Source organism: Perna viridis, chromosome 8 (assembly GCF_037379345.1).
Source record: "Perna viridis isolate PV_CMFRI_1.1 ecotype Kerala chromosome 8, ASM3737934v1, whole genome shotgun sequence".
NCBI classification, from domain to species: Eukaryota; Metazoa; Mollusca; class Bivalvia; order Mytilida; family Mytilidae; genus Perna; species Perna viridis.
The window spans coordinates 5,851,505-5,872,898 of NC_142452.1; the positions used below are offsets into that span (position 1 = coordinate 5,851,505).

At 32.5% G+C, this 21,394-nt stretch overlaps 2 protein-coding genes across 7 annotated transcripts in view; both read left to right on the top strand.

The window, feature by feature from the left end:
• LOC148609081 (uncharacterized) overlaps positions 1-11,285 on the top strand; it is a 21,912-nt gene extending 10,627 nt beyond the window's left edge. For 2 of the 4 annotated variants that reach the window (XM_088596304.1, XM_088596305.1), the window contains 7 exons: positions 991-1,290; positions 1,867-1,956; positions 2,659-2,733; positions 3,535-3,585; positions 7,351-7,404; positions 7,793-7,834; positions 8,699-11,284. In XM_088596304.1, the coding sequence (XP_088452430.1) occupies positions 991-1,290; positions 1,867-1,956; positions 2,659-2,733; positions 3,535-3,585; positions 7,351-7,404; positions 7,793-7,834; positions 8,699-10,377 (2,291 nt within the window). In that variant the 3' untranslated portion in view covers positions 10,378-11,284. Of the gene's footprint in view, positions 1-990; positions 1,291-1,866; positions 1,957-2,658; positions 2,734-3,534; positions 3,586-7,350; positions 7,405-7,792; positions 7,835-8,698 lie in introns of all 4 variants that reach the window. The other 2 variants (XM_088596307.1, XM_088596306.1) reach the window with 2 other exon arrangements.
• Positions 11,286-16,225: 4,940 nt separating this feature from the next.
• LOC148609082 (uncharacterized) lies at positions 16,226-20,644 on the top strand. 3 transcript variants are annotated; one of them, XM_088542200.1, is made up of 4 exons: positions 16,226-16,430; positions 17,286-17,485; positions 18,162-18,259; positions 18,510-20,644. In XM_088542200.1, the coding sequence occupies exons 2-4, from the start codon at positions 17,407-17,409 to the stop codon at positions 18,585-18,587; spliced, it is 255 nt and encodes an 84-aa protein (XP_088398326.1). In that variant the 5' UTR covers positions 16,226-16,430; positions 17,286-17,406; the 3' UTR covers positions 18,588-20,644. The 3 variants fall into 3 exon arrangements, 2 of the variants coding, with proteins under 2 accessions (XP_088398326.1, XP_088398324.1); XR_015914735.1 differs by having other exon boundaries at positions 16,233-16,430; positions 18,162-18,306; XM_088542198.1 differs by having other exon boundaries at positions 16,233-16,430; positions 18,162-18,263.
• Positions 20,645-21,394: the final 750 nt, after the last annotated feature.

Consider the following 21,394-nt stretch of genomic DNA (forward strand, 5'->3'; position numbering starts at 1 on the left):
AGGCAGATAGAGCATTTTATTTCATTAACACGTGCCCGTCACAGTAAAACGAAGCTTGTCAAATAATGATCAGACATAAATACAACAATACCACTCTTGAAATCTCCGCTATGCTGTACTCATGTTTATAGGTGTAACCTATTATCAATAGCATTATATTCAAATACATAGAACATCTAAATTCAAGCCTAAAAATATACAAGCAGTCCTCAAAACTACAACTATTGATATGGGACGCCGAAATCTGGCACCGGCATGTTCTGATAGGAGAAATAAAAGGAATTTAGCGATTTCCGATTTTGTAATACAGATGGGGAAGGAGCAACAAATGAAACCACACAGACAAATGAGGAAGGATCAACGTATGAAACTATACAGATTGAGGATGAAGGAGCAACGAATGAAACCACACAGAGAGATGAGAAAGGGGCAACGAATGAAACCATACAGATATATGAGGACGAAGCAACAAATGAAACCATACAGAGAAATGAGGAAGGGGCAACGAATAACATCCTACAGACAGATGGGGAAGGAGCAACAAATGAACCCATACAGACAGATGAGGAAGGAGCAACAAATGAAACCATACAGAGAAATGAGGAAGGGGCAACGAATAAAATCCTACAGACAGATGGGGAAGGAGCAACAAATGAAACCACACAGACAGATGAGGAAGGAGCAACGAATATAACCTTACAGACAAATGAGGAAGGATCAACGTATGAAACTATACAGATTGATGAGAAAGGGGCAACGAATGAAACCATACAGATATATGAGGACGGAGCAGAGAATGAAACTATGCAGACATATGAGGAAGAAATAGCGAATGAAACCATAAAGACAGATGACAAAGAAATAACGAATGAAACCATAAAGACAGATAAAGAAGGAGCAACGAATGTCAAAAACGGTGAATATACTTGACTCTAAGATTAAAATATTTTTTGCTCATTTGCTTTTGTTACTTTGTATGTATGATTTTAGTTAAAATCCTACAGACAGATGGGGAAGGAGCAACAAATGAAACCACACAGACAGATGAGGAAGGAGCAACGAATATAACCTTACAGACAAATGAGGAAGGAGCAACGAATGAAACCACACAGAGAGATGAGAAAGGGGCAACGAATGAAACCATACAGATATATGAGGACGGAGCAGAGAATGAAACTATGCAGACATATGAGGAAGAAATAGCGAATGAAACCATAAAGACAGATGACAAAGAAATAACGAATGAAACCATAAAGACAGATAAAGAAGGAGCAACGAATGTCAAAAACGGTGAATATACTTGACTCTAAGATTAAGATATTTTTTGCTCATTTGCTTTTTTTTTATTTTGTATGTATGATTTTAGTTACTTTATGTTCTGTGTTTTACGATAGAATTGTACATAAGGTTGAAAAAAATGAAGACTTTTTATATCGCGCTAGAACTCTAACAAATAGGCTTCTGGAACAGAGTTATGTTGCTACAAGACTACAGAAGTTTTATGGTCGTCATCATGAACTCATGGATCGTTATGGTGTATCCATCAGCATCATGAAAACTGATTTATTCAATGGGTCATAGTTTTTCTTTCCTCGTTTGTCTACCCCGGACTTGACTTTTTATGAGCAACTCGGCGGGTGTTTCTAGAATAGCAGAGGACGCTTACCCTACCGGTGCACCTGGTCCATGCTCCCAGTTTTTAGTGGAGTCCGAGTTGCTCATTTACTTTTGTTACTTTGTATGTATGATTTTAGTTACTTAATGTTCTTTGCTGTGTATGTCAGTTTTCCATGTCTAGTCTTTGTCCCTGGATTGCATTCGTTTGATTACCGCTATAATCTTGGTTCCCTTGATTACTCTTTATAGGACAACTAAGATATAAAGACTCGGACTCTATAAGTGAAACACTAGAAGTGGAAACAAGGAAATCAAATAACCGTGGAACAACAATGGATGGTATGGTAATATACATTCAAGGAAAATATGTAAATCTAAAGAGGAGATTAGCTCTGCTGTTTTTGCTCTTCCAGAAGATCTAGTATGCATTGTGGGCCAAAGGCTCCTGTGGTCGTTTTTTTTTTCTCTCTCTATAAATGTGAAGTCAAATGTTATGATGAAACATTGGTTTACATTCCAATAGAAACAATACATGAGAATTATATGCACTGCATACATTACTTTCATGTTGTAATGACTGAAAAGGTGTAATATAAAACATACCCTTATCACTGAAATGTGTTCTTGTGCATGTTACTGTAGGAAAGTGTTCAGGTAATGATACAGCATGATTCAAATAGAGATCATTATTCATCATCGACTTTCTCATACCTTTATCTATCACAGAATTAAAAACATAGATGGAAATCTTCAAGACAAAAGTGATTTATCTACCATGTCATAGCACCTGGAAGCTAGCTAACAGGGAACTGAATGACATAGACACCGAGACTTAACACGGCTAAAATATAAATAAAGGAAGTAAATTCCAAACATAATAGAGTCGATCTAAGTCAGTTAGGATTAGCAATGAATGAGGCATATTCATGTTTTTATTCTCTTCCATGTGATTGCAAGTTATAATTTTTGTCATACACGTGATCATGTTTTTACCTCTTTGTTTTTGAATTTGTGCTCTCATGCAATCAATCTACTTTATAGGAGATCCTCACGTTGCACGCACAAATCGTAAATTTACAAATCCTGTACCTTGTTCAGAAACTAATTCTGGAAATGGTAAGTTCTTTAATGTCGGATATCTATAAAGAGGCATCATTTACACAGCAAGCCATCTGCAACTTACTTCTATACTCTGTAAAACAATATGTAGAGTCATTCCTATTACATTTAATAATATTGCGTTCTGTTTTCTATGACGCCTATTTATATTTCGATTTCCTTTACAACATCTGATTTCTGTGAGATTGCAAGATGGGAAAGTATAAGTCATCAAAGGGCGAGACGTTATCGTTCTTTATCGAAGCATCGCCAAATTAGAGACTTTATATATATGTTTTGGTCGCGGTTTCCTAATCCTGCATGAGGATAGCCGGGGTTTCAATTGTTCCCTTAATTGATCCTCAGCTAGTTTTCCAGTGAAATGTGACTTGCATTTTACAGTTGATTATGACTCATTTGTGCTAAGTGATAGCTAGTGTCCAGCTGTAAAATATAGATCACTTCTAACCAGTCACTGAGATGACAAACTCAATAAAAGTACCAATTATCAGTTATCTATCGAGTAAGAAAATATAGTTACATATTAAGAACAACAAACTTGTGTTATTAATATGTTCTGGTGTTAACAACTCCATATTTTAATGGGTTTCGAAACAAAATTAGGAATAACATATTTTTAAAAATAATATTGCCTTACTAACTGACAAAGTCATCGCATCATAACAGTGGAATAGTGGTGTTTTTTGTACATTTTTTTCAAAATTTAGATTGAATACCCATTTTATTTGCCTTAATTGCATTATAATATATATTTGAAATACTTCCTATTACGTAAAGGTAAACTCGTATTTTTATTAGATAACACTATTGAAGTTGAAAAGAGGAATGAAAATGAGGAACTCTATAAAGGTTTGTGTGTAAATATTGTATGTATCAATGAAAGTATCTTTTCCTTTGATCCTTTTTTTTTATCTGAGTATGCATCTTACTGAATTTATACTCCAGCGGATGCAAAGAGTGCCCGAGGTGTATAAGTGAGGAATATTGTAAAAAAAAGCATCATCACGACAACTGTATTCCCTACTCGGGCTATCGTCAAAATGTACGTTACGTATGTATAAACTTTCTTTTCACAAAGGTTTTAAGAAGAAATTATAATAAATAAGAAATCTTAGTAACAAAGGCGCTATCGGGGATAGAAATTTTCGGGCTAGACAACACCCGAAATTTAAAAATAAGAACCCAGTTGAACAAAATGAGCTACACGTGAAAACCTGAGGAGGACACACTACAAAACGAGCAACATGATTCTTACGTAAAATCGGTGATGATCCCAAATGGGTCGAAAGGATAAGCATTTTCTGGTTTTTGAAATTTATAAATGATTCATATTTTACAAATATTCGAAAAAAAATAGAGACATGAAATATTGTTCAGAAAAGGAAGAAGAGGAGGGAAGCAATAAAAGTAATATAAATGGAAATGGGTCTTGAACATTCTCTTGGCAAGCAACATGTTTGCTAAGACTTTTCCTAAGACAAGCATAGTTGGCGTTACATTAGAGGATTAAAATATGACTCTCGCGTCTATAATTTGTATAAAAGTGCCGGAATAAACCCAAGTCTATTTCAAGATCTTCCAAATGCACGAATAAATACCTGTATAATACCCTTGCTACTATACTCACAGCAGTGAAAGATTGACACAATTGATACTGTGAGAGTCTACAGCTCAAGATTCATAAATACCTTAAAGAGTATGTGTTTGCCTTGCCCTTTAAAACAGTGTAAAAAGTGTGGATATGTCTTCTTCCACATGGCATGCTAAAGATTGTTCTGCATGATAAATTCGATTACATAATTCAACAAAATGTCCTTACAAACAGGGGTATATTGCTGGGTCTATCAGATGCACAACTAAATCTCTTTGTAAACTTAGGACTCAAAGTTCAGATGGACTTAAGAGGTACTTATTCTACAAAGGCGTGAATCAGATGTAAATTCTAATTAATTCAAAGAACTACAAGAGTTTTATTGTCTGTTACACTTACCACCTTCTTCTGTTTCTTACTTCTTACCTCGACCTTAACCTATATGCTTATGACACGGGACCTTTTGAACCGAAACTCAACGGCTAGCAGGATGACCTTTACTCTACAATCTGTACAATTGTTAACGCCCAACTCTCTATTGGCGAAATACTAATATCTCCAGTCTATAGAGTACAACTCGCGTGTAATACGTTAATGTCGTGCGTGTGAATAATGAACTGATATTAATAGTGAACGAGAATCCTGTCAAATAAGACAGGATATGCTAAAGACAATTTTGCGTGATGTAACTCACCAATGCTTCTATACAAAACAACAGGGAAGTAGAAGACATGTTTATCTAGTTTTAGGTGATATACTGACACGTCCAGAGCACTTGGTGATATTCCCAAATATGTGTTGCAGTTCATATTGCAAATGCTTTTTGTGATATGTTTTATATTTCATCTCTTTAGTATACTACAGTGTGCATGCTGATCGTCTGTCTCCGGTGTTCATGGTTTTTGTTAATAACCAGGAAATGTTCTGTCTTATTTGTTCTCCTAATTTGATGCTTCGATACGATATTCATTTATCGATAACTATAAATTCTTCCCTGTGAACTCACCGTTTAGTAGAGCATTCTACTGTATGACATTTTTAATTAAAATACTTTCTTTTAAAAAGAAATACTAACTGAGATTATAACTAATCGATCCAAAGAACATGAAAAATAAAACATTCGTTAAGATATTTTGACTATATCATTACATCAAAACTTATTGTTTCATTTAATTGTCAAAATTGGCTAAACTAGGAAATCTTCAAGTTAACGGAGACCAGTATGAACCATTTTTGTTTATTATATTAAGAGCGGTCAAATTATTGTTTTATATTAAACATCGATGACGAGAATAGACAAGTTTGAAATAAGAATTTACATCATTGGTAAAAAATCATAATGTTGTGTATTTTCACTTTTATATATTGTTGTTAAAAAGAATTTACAGTAGAGCTAGCAGTAAAACTTTCCTTGGTTCAAGCATAAATTGAAAACATCATCTTAGTGCATGCAAAAAATGAATAGATTTTAATAGCTGTGTGCCAAAATAACAATCGTAACTTTTCATATAAAAAATTTCTCGTTTCCAAATACGACATTGTATGCACAAGACAGAAGACTGTCCTATTTGTTCTAAAATTATCTTTTACCTGTACTTTCTGGATCACCTGACCTGAATGGTCATCTGAGGTCATGTCATTATTAGGCCACCGTCGTCGTCGTCGTCGGGGTAGCGCCGTAGTCTCCGTGGTCATCGTACGTCGTCTGTCCGTCATTACGTTTTCTTTAAAAATCTTCCTCACTGAAATCACTCGGTGGTTAAGTGGATTATTACCAAACATGGTCACAAAATTCTACAGATTATAAAGATCAAGCATAAAACATGGACGCCGTTGATATTTATAGACCACAGTGGGCAAGTCACAAATTTCTACATATATCTAAAACAAATATAAGAGATATTTGGAAAAAAAATCAGCTTGACAAGTTCTACAGAAGTCTCATTTCGGGTCAAAGTTGTCGGATGTTGCTTAGTTGTCTAGAGTTAGTAGATAGATAGATAGATAGATAGATAGATAGATAGATAGATAGATAGATAGATAGATAGATAGATAGATAGAAAAAAAACTTCAATGATGAAATAATCCTGATTATAAGGTCTGCAAAAGTCTGTATTGGGTCAAAATTATAAGACGATTCCTTGTTAGAGGTATTGCTCTCGAAAGTCCAAATTGGGTTTTGTTTTGTTTTTGTTTTTTTTGCAATTTTCGGCCAATGTGTTGAAAACTATAATAGATAAAAGCAACTTTCAATTGATGAAATGATAATTCCTACATTGGGTCTAAATTGTCGTATGACTCCTTATCATAGTTATTGTCCTTTAAAGGCGAACTATGACTTTATTGCAATTTTTGGCCAAAATCTAAAAACTGCAAGAGATAGGAAAAACTTTCAACTAATAATGTTCCTTATGATTAAGCCTATTAAGGTTTGTTTTGGACTAAAAATTGTCAGACAACTCATTGTTAGAGTTATTTCCCTTGAAAAGCACCTGGTTCATGACATTTGTTGTATGTTCGTATTATTTTTGTAATTTTATGTTCTTTGATGTTTGGTTTTTGTCCCTAGATTACATTCTTTTGATTTTCGCAAGCACCTTGGTTTCCTTGATAATTCTTAAATTCTTAAAAAACGATATTAGATGAGAAAAATTTTCAATTGATGAAATGATCTTTATGATAAGGTTCACAAAAGGCTTTAAGGGTCAAAATTGTAAAAGGACTCCTTGTTGGAAGCCATTAAAGGCACAACATGAACCAGGTTAGTGATTCAAACTCCTGGCATCCCTTTGATTTCTATTAGCTTTTCTCCTTAACCACAACGTTTTAAGGAGTTGCTTGTGCCAGTTTTCCGTGATATTATATTTAAATATTTAGGGCCATTGCGGGGATAATTCTATTTTTATCAGAGGACCGCTATCATTCTGGCAATAATTTAAGAAGAATTTCTTCTTTTGCTTCCGATGTAATTTTTCAAAGTGTCTACTTGGTCAAAATAATACCACTTTATAATTTATTTATAGATATAGTGGACTTAAAGGTAAAAAAAGCCAACAAGAATTGGACCATATCGGGTGGTAAGTGTACTCGTCATCTTATTTAGTACAACTACTCCGTTGTGTAGGACGTAAAATACAGATGTTTTCAAAGGTAATTTGTCTGTACTGAATTAAATAAAGATATGTTGTTATTGAGACGGGTTGGCAATTGACATCATCGGTTAGTAAATGGATAATAAATTATAGATGTTCCCAACATGTGTGCTTCATAGGTCGGAGACATTTATAAATGGGTAATATCTTACCTGTTATGTCGTTCTAAGCCAGCCCTCCCCCCCAAAAATCATAAATTGTATTTTTGATAGACCTAGTAAGATATGAGTTTTGATTTTCTGTAATTTAATAATATATTAGCGAATTTTATTATTTAATGTTTGTTGTTATCTCCTTTTCGTTATTCCTTTAGATACATCATCGAAACATCAAACGGAGTTACCCGAATTTCGGCGTAAGTGTTTTGTTGACTTTAAATGCTTACATTTTTTTTCTTTTTCACTTAATAATTAGACAATACTTTGGACATACAGATGTTCAAGAGGACAAATCGTTGCTTTACTAAAAAATATATATGTATATTGTTTTATTTTTGGTTTCTTTGTAAAAAAAAATAGATTGAAATTCTGAATAGTTCATGTTAAAGTTCAATGGATTTTTATATAACACGTATTTTGTTATGTGAGATAAGTAATAAATAGTTTGATCTATAAACGTTTTACATGGAGAATACCTAACTTGTTCATGTAAATACTACTTCCATTTGCCTTTAATGATTTTTGTTGGTGTTTTAATCCCTGTTAATCGCGACCGGCATTGTATATTTGATGGAAAGGTCCTTTGAAAAAAGATACTTCGAAATTATTGGTACTTCGTTTTTCGCTTACCCTACCGCAGCACCTGGTCCATGCTCCCATTTTTAGTGGAGTCCGTGTTGCTCATTTGCTTGTTTTACTTTGTATATATGTTTTTAGTTACTTTATGTTCTTTATTGTGTATGTCTGTTTTCCATGTCTGGTCTTTGTCTATGGATTATATTCTTTTTATAACGGCTATAACCTTGATTCTCTTGATTACTCTTTTATATGTCATCAAGTTAGTCGCGTGTATGAAATAAGAATGCATTAAAATCAATTTCAGTTTTAATCGAATTGCAAGGCTTTCTCTTCGAATTATGAAAAGCAAACATATCTATTGTCCCAATAAAGAAACCGAAAGACAGTTTAGTTGAAAAACATGAGATTTTTTTGTGTGTGTTTTTTGTTTTCTGTTTCTGTTTCTGTTTTTGTTTTGTTATTTGTTTTTGTTTGCATTTTAGGTCGGCAGGAGAACAGAAGAAAGCATTGGTTAGATATTGATACGGCGCTTTACCATGAAACTACCAGTAGCAAAGAGATATGGAAGGAAATCGAAAAACAAGACTTTGTTTCGCTTTTGATATTTGGACCTCAAAGTTGTGGAAAATCTGTTACTGCTGCACACATTGGTTTCAAATTTGAACAACAAGGTTATGAACTGTTTTTCTTAAATCTCTCTAATGAAGTAAATGAAAGATTGAAGGTATCTCGTAGACAAGTGTTTGTTATAGATAAACCATTAGGAAACCAAGACATCGAAAAGGATTTAGAGCAGTGGGAACAGCTTTCAAAAAGTATAGAGTCGACGTTTAAAAATAACAACACAAAATTTATAATGACTTTAAGTACACGTCTGTACAAAATGTTTGAAATCAGACTTTGCCAAACAATGTTTGGAGATAAACGAAGCGTGGTTGATCTATCAAATGAAGAGTATAACCTTTCACCAGACGATAAGAAACATATTCTCCAAAAACATAAAAATAAGGGTCAGATCAAAGATGACGAAAGTTTTGATGAAAAAATAATGAATGAAAGTGTTCTACCACATTTTCTCATTTGGTGTAATCTTATAGCAAACAAACAAACAGATGATATAATGAAAGAGATGAAAGAAGAAACTGATCTGAATGATTTATATAGAAAAGGAATACAGGCTCTACGCAACGATTTCAATTATCAGTACAGCTGCTTAATCTTAACCGTATTGTTCGACGGCATATTTGATATCAACGAACTATCATCCGTGTGTTTAGAGGAACCGTGTTTATTAGTAGAAGAGAAAAAGAGAAGTAAGAGAATGATTATTGCAATACTGAATTCTTGTGGCCTAAAATGTGATTCTTATGACATCAATAAACATCAAAAAAGTTTTGCTGAACTAGTTGGAACTTATTTCAAAATGTATCCAACGGAATCTGAGTATAGTATTCTGAATGACGTAATTACCAAATCAGTTGTTAGATTTTATGGTCCAAAAAACCTAAATATTATTTTAGAATATGCAAGCTCTACATTTATAGCAGAATTTGTTAGAAGTGTGTCTTCAAAAGACCCAACTAATGCGAGTGTCATTGTGGTAACAAACAACTACAAAGAAAAATTTGCCAAAAGATTAATTGACGATCTCAGAGATGGAAAGATATCAGATGTTTTTAAAAATCCGTCATTTGAAGATCATAAATTTGTTAGCACATTTGGCAAGGAACTTGACAAACTCGATTCAGAACAAGTAATGACATTAATGGAAAAAATACCGACTACTTCATTTGCTAATTCGTCATCACTAGACGTTTGTCTTCAGTTTTCGTCTCCAGTACATTGGTTATGCAGATTAGGCTTGTGTGAACTTTTAGATATAGTATGTAAAAAATGTCCACAAGCATTTATAAAAAAAATACCAGGACAATTATCACCTTTACATTTTGCCGCTGGATATGGAAATTTGTCAGTCGTGAAATATTTAGTAGAGGAAATGCATCTATCTACCAATTATACTCCATCTCATGGATTGCAGCCTTCTCCACTTGACTATGCTAAGCATCATAAACACGTTGATGTTACAAACTATCTTACCACTAAAGAACCTTCCACAACGGTTCCACGTTTGGGAAAAACATTTATTTCTCGGGAGTGTTAATGATAATAATTTTAAAAATGTGAAAAAGTAATCAAGGGAACCAAAATTATAGCGGTAATCAAAAGAATGTAACCCAGGGACAAAGACCAGACATGGACCACAGACATACACAACAAAGAACATACAGTAACTAAAATCATTATTCAATGTGTGGTATCCAATTCTTCAACTCGTAAATTAAACAAAAGTGAAATTTATTTCATAACCGAGTTTTAGGTTTACATTCGTAAACAAATAGACAAGTAGCTTTTCGAAGAGTAAAAATATCCTACAGGATGTTTTTTATAGAATATAATTATGAATCATACTTAATTAAACCTCGCATAGTGGAAAAAAACTTACAATGCATCCAGTTCATTCGCAATTTGCCATCGAAACAGCGATCAATTTTATTAGCCGAGTTCATTGTGATATATATATTCATATAATGATAATCGATAAAATCAATCATGTACACAGTATTATGTGCATTTCACAATCAGAATTTGAGTGACATCTGGTGCTATATCATCAACCGACTACACTTACGCTAACCACGGAACATCACGGTAATGTGTTTGCTTATACTGAGTTACTTCGCTAATGTTATTCATTAATGATTTTCTAATAAGTGCCGTGTATTGTTTGAAACATAACAGGTATGAGTATATTCCAACAACTAAGCTTCATGATAGCATTGTATGAATTATATAAAGGAAATTAAATTTTTATTATTGAAGACTCTAAGCACAAAATCATAATATATCAATCATTTAAAATATTTAGAATTTCTGTATGCTGTATTATTTCTCAGTATCAAGATTAGAAAATACATATGAAGATCCAAATTCTATGACTTGTTTCTTAAAAAAACAATCGAATCATCATTTCCATACAGGCCACAAAACATTCCACCCAGTAACTTTAAAATGTTTTATCAAGGTCAAAATGCTTTTGAAAACATACAATTTTTTATTAATTTCATACAAATATAGGACAAACCATGTATTGGCAATAAATGGCTGTCTAAATTGGTTAAATTACTTGTTTTTCAACACACCAGCTAACCATATGGAATCCCTTACATCAGCCGTGTCCATTCACATACGTACACATTACTTTAACACAACAAACAAATGTATTGAAACTATAATCACACAAGATGTGTACATCATGATAAAATATCAGAACTCTAATGTCATACTCTAAAACATAATCTGGCTTCGATTTTGGTTTGCCTTGAGTGTGGCCCTGAATTTGCTTGGTTACGCCTCAATTTTAGCATAGCCGTATTAAAATTCTCTCAGTAGATGCTATTTTTGACTTGAGTACTTTTCACTTCTTACGGTCATTTTATTATATTTTGATCTTATCATTGAATAATTGAAAGTTATAACTATTTAGTTTTGTAATGACCTATTTGATATGTCATAGAGTTACTCATAAGTCTGGATAAGGTTAAGGGTAGAATTATAATTGTAACTGAACTTAGTGCCGACAGATGTCTGTAGAACAAATTAAATTGCCAATAACTCGGTTCAAAGGGAAAATATGATAAAATACAATTAAACTTGCTAGAACAACCAAAACACATTTCGAAACTTTTAAAGTTTTGTTTTCCGGCAATTAAAACAAACTTATGCATACCAATCAAATACTTAGTTCACATAGGTGTTAATTTTGACATGAAACATTAAAATAGAACATAAAAAAGTATAAATAGCGTAACAATTGATGCCCAACAGGATTTAATTTCTGTCTAAAAATCACCGTTTATGAATAGCAAAAGAAAAATAGTTATTAAAATTTCCATGCCGGGCCAATTCTATATTCTGACCTTTCCACGCAAAAATTGAGATCAGACCAAGTCCGGCAAGGATATGCCAAAATGTAGAATAGACCATGTTTTAAAGTATGCTAACTTTGATATATAAATAAACTAGATGGCAAGATGACAACACAACCTTAATTGAAAGCAATCAAATATACATCAAAAACATTCATTCAGATTCTCGAAGCACTGTATATTTCTCAACGGAGTCAGCAGCTGTTATCAAGGGAGTCTTGAAGAGTAATCAAGGGAACCAAAAGACTATAATCTAAGGATAAAAAGCAGACATGGAAAACAGATGCACCTAACAGAGACCAAGAAATAACCTAAATAAAACGTACAAATAAAGCAAAATAAGCAACTCTGACTTAACTAAAAACTAAAAGCAAGGATCATGTGCATCGGTATGGTAAGTGTCCTCGGTGCTCGCCATGTTTGCTCATAAAATGTCAAATTCAGAGTAGTAGAAAGAGGAAATGAAAACTATGACACCGAGAAAAAAATCGGTTCTCATGGTGCAGTTTGATCAGTTGTAACGATCCACGAGTACGCGGTGACGACTATAAAACTTTTGTGGTGATTACTTCAATCTTGCAGGAAACTGTCTCTGTTCTATATGCCTATGTGTAAGAAGTTGAGCACGGTACAAATAGTTTGCATGGTTATGTTAAGTTCTGGCATAACGTATGAGTTAAAATATGATAACACAATACACAGGTACTGAAAGGATGCTACAACAGATGAAAGGGGAATTGAAATAAGTCATCGAGAATGAAAAGTCATCGAATTTACATATGGTTTTATAATATGTTTTACTTTGCCATCGATATCTAAATATTGGATATGATATGATGCTGACTTCATAATGTCTGCAGTGACCTTTATTTCAAGCTCTTTGGGATAGATGCGATTAAAATAATCCCCGAAACCAGGATTGTTGACAAATAATACGTCATCTATATAGCAGAAATTAAGATCAAAGGATTTGGCGAAACGATGTTTTTTTTTCATTTGAATCACATCAAAATGAGTGGCAATGGAGAAAATCGATACGTTGCGATACGAATAATATAAGATATAACTCCAAATATGTTTCTCTTGAATGAAATGTGGGTCTACCCGGTACTACTTGAACTTGGCGACACATGTTTTTAAAACAAACAACAAAGCAAACAGAAATAAACAAACAACTTGGCAAAAAGAAATTTTATTTTAATTAAAAAAAAAAGAACATTTGACAGTAGCAAAACACATCTCAAACTAAATCCTCTAACAAAGCTCGATTTGTTATTTACGCTAATATACATATATAAATACGAGTTCTAAGCAGTCATGACTGTTCCAATAATAACGCAGCACTAGGTTAAGCAATGAATACATAGATTATACAAGCGTGGTGGAAACAGAAATTGAAACATTGGTTGATGCTAACAATTTTTTAAAATCATTTTTGACAATTTCCGAATATTTCGATAGTAAGTTAGTATTTTTTTAAATATCAGGAAAAAAACTTATATAAATTCAGCTGGTCAGATGTGGTCAGCTTATGAATAAATTTGGACCTTGTCTAGAGTAGCCAAAATGAACTGAAAAATGCACAACCCTCTTTTTGATACAATCATCGTGAAATTATTTCCACCATATTGTATACCGTTTATCAGGTGGTCTTGAGGTTAAATTAATAATGAAAAAAGTCACCTTCTATTGCAACATTAGGTCAAACAATATGAAAAAGGTAACTAAAAAGTACAAACAAAAACATATTTGACTATTCACATCAAACAAACAATATGGAAAATATAACTCAAATGACCATACAAAAACATATTTGACCATTCACATCAAACAAACAATATGATGGACGATTAATTAAATTATTTTATATATTTGTTTTCAGGCTAATATTAATTTGATGGTGATGGTTGCCATTACTGCTTCCGTAAATTCTATTAAAGATTAAGTGATGTCATATAACATGACATTAAGTTTTTAATATTGTGTCGATAACCTCTTGATATGCTTCGCTTATACGTTCGGTCTATAATGAAACTACAAGGTATGATTGATTTCCAGTAATCTATTTATTGTCGTGTCGACATATTTGTATTGTTGTATTGGTATCTTAATAAATAATAACTGTACAACACTAGTTTAATCACTAAATCTCAAATTTATAGGATTTGAAGTATTTAGGTAGTTACATTGCTTTTATTTCATAAAGGTGTTGGTTGAATCATTGCATAATGTTACCCTGAGAAACTCTATACGTAGTGGCATATTTTCGATCAACTCCCAAAATGCTTTCATGATTGTGTATGTATATATTTAAAAGATCTTATTTGTCTAAGGTCCTATGGATTTTCTCGGCTTTATTTTGTCCTTTTGTTTGTACTTTCGGTATTACTGCGACTTCTTTCGTTAGACATTTGCAAACTTCACATTCACCTCTGACTAAAATATATATTTATTGAGCAAGATATTTTATTTCGCAACAACCGAATAAAAAACTTAGATTGGATCTGTGGTATGCAACTGTTTCTGAATTAGAAATACAAGTGACTTAGGTGGTATTGATATGCATAAATCACCAACCGTCTGACTGTTATAAAGACTCCTGCTTAATACCTTAGCAGATAAGCATATTAGTAAACAAATGTAATTTCTTTTGTATTTTTCAATATGTTTTAGTTTTACAATACTTTCCAATCAGCTGCTTTGACTGCGTGAAAACCTTACCAAGCGAACAAGCGTTTCGAGTTGTTTTATCAACCAGTTCAATAGAAGATCACAAAGGTAAACGTTTACTTCATTTTGCACTAAAAACAAAGCTGGTACCTATATCAGTAACAGGAAAAATGATATGATAGTAAAACTAGAGGATGATGGCCAGGACTCATGTGACATTGATTTAGATATACATAGTGGTCCACCAAGTGAAAATAAACTAATAAAGGAAACAATAAAAACAAATAAAAACGACAGTGTTAAAGTAAATGTTCATTGAAGTAGATCAAAGCGTTAGTGCATGTAAAAAGGGGAGGTTTAACAAACAAATTTATAACATGACAAAAACTTAGTGATATAGTAATCAGTTATCAAGGGAACCAAGGTTATAGCGGTAATCAAAAGAAAGTAATCTAGGGACATAGACCAGACATGGAAAACAGACATACACAACAAAGAACATAAAGTTACTAAAAGCATACATACAAAGTAACAAAAGCAAACGAGCAACTCTTACTCCACTAACAATTGGGAGCATGGACCAGGTGCACCGGTAGGGTGACAACCGGAATCATATCTATTATCATGGTAAAGAGGGCATTTTTACATCGACTGAATAGCTTGCTTCGTGCTATTTAATTTGATGTGTATTGCGATATTCGTATTCTGGTAATAAATTATGTACAGCCCAAAAGATATTTGATTGTAGCTGTAATATGATACACGTAACATATAATATATGGTTAATAAATTTCAGACTCTTTCTTGTCGGACCAAACTATCATGGAGAGGTATGATGCCTCTGGACACATTTTTTCTACAATTCAGACTTAAGGGGAATACTAATGGGTTAAAAAGTGACAATGTTATGGAGAGAAATGTTTCAGTTCATTTGTGGTACAAGAAATGTCACTTCTGCTTTAAACAAAATCATGGATACTACTTAGGAAAAAAGCCGTCCTGTAAGTCCTTATGTTTTCGTCCTTATGTAATATTCATATGTTACATCAACATGTTGTTGTATCACTTAAAATGCGATGAACTTGCTGAACTAAGAGAAAACTTATAAAAGCAAATGCAACATAACATGTGGCGCTTCCGGTAAAATGAGAATATTTGAACTAAGAAAGATGTCTATTTATTTATAAATAAATATTTGTAAGTTTGCGAATGTGTTTACCTAATACAGCAACAAGTGAAAAAACAAAAACATCTAATCGAGAATTAGTCATACAAGATACACTATATCTAACCACTAGATGAGTCCATATAAAATCGAATGACAATGTACACTAGATCATAATCTATTTTAGTAGAATCATTTTTCCGCTGAAACAGTATGTGACAATGAAAACATGAATTTCACCAACGAAATGGACATTTACAAATGCCCAAAGAATTTAATGTGAAGACGTCTGCTCAGTTATGTATTAAAACGCATCGTATGTTTGACCCGTTTGGATATAGATATACAGAAAACTGTCAAGTTGCTGTTGACATTGAACAACGTAGAGTAATGGTTAGTATAGTATATATACAGCGGTACGAGTTCGAATCCCGCCGAGGGAACGACTAACATTTGCAAATATGGCAGTTCCAACATCGATTTTTCAGACATTTCTATACGTTTACATTATCTACCCTTTATCAATTTGATCCGATGGAGCAGTGTAGCGAATAGAGTCGTCACATTCTGAGACGTTGTATATATATATATATATATATATACACACATATATATATATATATATATATATATATATATATATATATATATATATATATATATATATATATATATATATATATATACATACATACATAATTATAAACCGATGTCTTAAGTGCCGATCATTGAATTTGAAATAAGGGAGTCTTTACAGTTATGTGTTAAAACAAATCGTAGGTTAGACACGTATCCTGAAAACTGTCAAGTTTCTGTTGACAATGACAATCATAGAGTATTGGTAAATAAAATGCATGTATAACTATTGTATGGTCAAACCCTTTCACAGAAGATGGAACTTAGCATGTTAAGTGATTGATATTCACACTTAAATCATAACTCTGCATTTTGCTAAGTTCACTATATCCTTTCTCGTATATCTACCTCTTCTTTTTAATCGGCAAATAGCTACATTTACTACTTGAACTCACGAAAACCAAACGTGAGTTTGACCTAGATCTATATGTTTATTGATTTTTGGGCATACTAACCAAATGAACCCTATAAACATTCAATGTTTTAAATCCTAACGTCAACGGCTGAATATTAATTTAAAGCAACATTTAAAGGATTCATAAAAAAAACAACAAGCGCAAAGTAAAGTAAAGGGAACACTTATCAAAACTGTATTGATTTATTTCTTTTCAGACAAAACAGAATGTAATTACAGATTATTGTGTCTTCCTTGAGAAGTAGTAGGACGCAAAGTAAAATTCATTTTTGGCATTAATGATGATTGGAATTATATAAGTATGACCAGTGTTCACAGATGTTCTGTATAATAACGAATGGGACACAGGATTATTCAAATGTTTGCCCACAACGAAATAAAGCCACAACTACTCAAGGTAAGGGCCTTGTCAGTATAAATTTGGATTTTTGAAAGATTCCGATTTTTGTGCAACAAATATATGACTTCTATTTCTTCATTATAGCATAATTAGAATCCACTACTGTATTACATGAGCTCTGCTTGTCAAATTACAACAGAGGCCGTTCAGTTGATCACACCTTCCGGAAGTACATAAAATATCTGCCACAAGATATTAAACAACGATTCTGCAATCAATGAATGTATTTATCTAATTAATGATTAATGTCTATTTAACACACTTGTACGTATTATTTTGGTTATTTTATGTTCTTTGTTGTGTATGTCTACTTTCCATGTCTGGTCTTTGTCCCAGGATTACATTATTTAATTTCAGCCAGATTCTTGGTTCCCTTGATTACTCTTGGACAAATGAAAATATTCGATAAAAGGCTAAGACAAAAAAAAAAAAAAACATTCTTTAGTAACACTGCTAATCGCATTTGATTGAAATAGAATTTAAAAAAAAATCTTACAATTCGCATCATAAAAAAGATTTTTTGTTTCTATTTTTTTACTTCGACTGATAAATTACATTATATAAAGTGCATATTGGCGTGAAGCTGATAGAGCAGTTTTTATTTGTTGTTTTCATTTTTGTTTGTATGCTTTGTTTCAAGCAGAAGAAAGCAACTCTTTATTTATCATTTTAGATTGGAATTTCAATTGGTCTATCTGGTTCAGTAGCAATGATTATGACTCTGAAAACACGGAAACAAATTTGACCGTGGTTTATATGATGGCCGCCATTGTAGGTACAATACCTTGCATTTCTGCTCGTTATTAAACGATCTAATAGTAGGTGTCTAAACACAAGTTTATGATTTTTGATTATGATTGAAATGAAATAACACAGCAATTGTTTTCGAATTAAGTATACGTTACTATTCTATCTACGATAGTGTGTATAAAACATTTCTGAAGCTGAATATTTTGTATATATCAGTGTATTTTCCAAATCTTCTTTTCATTTCTCCAGCTATTATTTCATACTTTTTCAGAGGAACGAAATAATTTTCAACAGAGAGGGACACGCAGATTACGAACACTACGAGAGGAGACAAGATCACAATCAATAGAGTTTCTACAAGTCTCAAACGACAGTACAAATGTACTATCTGCTACTCCTCCTTATACCCTAGTTACCACACAAACATGACAGAACAATAAAAATTCGCAATTAACTTCAATAAATGATAATACAAAGACAGGTACAGTATTACAAGGAGAAGATACTTATAGAAATTTGTGTCATCCACTGCCATCATATGACGAAGTATGCACAAATTAATATATTATACATGACACCAAGATAAGGGTAACATTTTGGGAGTAACGAGAGCCACTTTCAATTATATGAATATAAGGAAGACACTAAGGTTGAATGACATATTCATGATTGGATATGTCCCACAGAGTTAATACTTACTTCAATACGAAAACCACATTACCGCGTAACAATGAGTTATTGATACAGAAATCATCTCATTATAAACATATTATTCAAGTTATGTTTCAACATCATATGTTTTAATAACGATTCCATAGAATTGGACATTATATTTTCACCGATTTCACCGGTTTGGTTTGTTTATGTATTTATTTGTTTGTTTCAATGTTTGTTGTTTTTATTTTAAATACTATGAATACACGTTCCTTTGTGTCATGCAAGGAAGGGCGCTTTCAGAATAAAAATGATGCCCCATATTAAATTTTCATTTTGCGATGAACAGTTTACTATTACTTTTTACAGGAATGTATAACATTAGTTCAGAAAAGCTTCGACTTTTCTAAACAAATATATGTCTCAACTGAAGAAAAAAACATTTTGAATTGTTCGTACATGTAGAATAAGATTCTACATGCACGCAAGCAGTGAGGGTGAAATGAGAAACTATCTGTATTTACAAAAACACGAAAACGATCGGTCTAAATGATTAATTTCTTTTAACGTTTGGTCATTGTATATTCTAAATAAGTTTTCAAGTATGTAATTATTCATCAGTCTTTTGCTTTTGTTATACCACATACTCTACTTTCATATCACAAGGAATATTGTGAGCATGGTCTGAACTTCCTTCCGTTTGTCCAAAGGTTTGTGCGCACGATTTTCCCCCAACTACGGATCACAGCCCGCTCGTATTTAGCAGAAGTTTTATACACAAGTGAACAACATAATACACGTGTCGCTTTCGTCAAATCATAACACACAATACGTCATTATCACGCAACAACCAATCACAACATGTTCGTCCATGGTGTGAAATTGCGTTACATCTAGCCATCTCTAAGCAGATAAACGTCAAAAGCACAGAGAAATAGATTTCACTCCTTTACATGATTACTTTTTTCCGTGAGACAAATGAAAGAAGATAGGCATATAGGTAGACAAATATCTATTCAGCCTGTAGGAAAGAGTAATCAAGGAAACCAAGGTTATAGCGTTGATCAAAAGAATGTAATCCAGGGACATAGACCCGACATGGTAAACAGACATACACAACAAAGAACATAAAGTAACTACAATCATACATACAAAGTAACAGAAGCAAATGAGCAACTCGGACTCCACTAAAATCTGGGAGCATGGACCAGGTGCACCGGTAGCATTGTTACCTATACAATTTATAATTATTCTCTTTTCTCTTTGGCATGAGACCTGTATTTTCTGTGATGAATGTATGGTATTAGATGTACTATACTTAATGTCAATTTGCGGAATTTTGATTGGTTCAATAATAGGGTAATATTCTGCTCTATCACATGTCTAATAGATTTATGAAACTCAGCTGATGTATATATATATATATTTGTAGTTGTAATGCCAAAATTACTACGATTCTGTACCCAATCATTTCTATGTTGTTGTTCATCATCTCGGGGTAACAAACTAGACGTCTCTCAGCTATATGATTATCAGTATATAACTTTGAAGTATCTGCATATGGTTTAGTACAACTTATTATTTCCCATATGAACGTATGAACACTCCTCTTTCCGGTTGAAGTGATTTAAAATGTAATCTATTTTCCTGAAAATGTAATTGTTGCTATTTGGTTTTTTTATGCGATTAATAATTATATTATATAAATAATCTATAGCTGTGTATGTGACGACAAAATAAATCTTTATAACTAAATGGTTTTTTTTTAATTGCTCAATGATATCAATTGCTGATGAGAGACTCCACGTCTGATTCTGATTGGCAATATTTCTGATTCGATGTAATAACGAATGACGGACAGTCTCATACAGAATGATGGTTCTGTTTTCATTAGTGGGGTGTTTAACTTGAGTATTTTTTATAGAATGTATATTTTTCTTTATTTGTAAACTTTGTATGCAGTATTGTTGCAATTGCGTTCCGTTCCAGGCTATTTTTAATATTGTATATTAAACAATAACAATTTTTGTAGGAATTTAATAATATAATATTCAATTAATTTATTAATTAAATAACATTATAAACGTATCTTCTAGAGATTTTGGCATCTCCATAATAATGATATAGCCAGTCTTTATATGTAGTCGTGTCAATATTTTCACAGAGAATTGAAAGTATTTACTATAGTATCCAAATAAAGTCCCTTTCTTCATTTTCAAAATCTTGTTTTATGTAATTTTCAATATCAAACAGTACAAAATTGTACCCGTACAAATGGTATTCTTTCAAAGTGGTTAGAAGAACTGTGCCTGCACAATAGAAGTAAATTAAAAAACTAGAGATGTGTTATTCTTTTTATTTTGAAAAAAATAAGAGGAGAAAACTATGCTAACCATGGTAATTTGTTTTCTTGAAAACAACAATTTCAGGTGTTTTTCTTCAAAAGGTTATTTCATTTATACTCATGAACATTTTAGGTTGACGGATAAAAATTTAACTGCA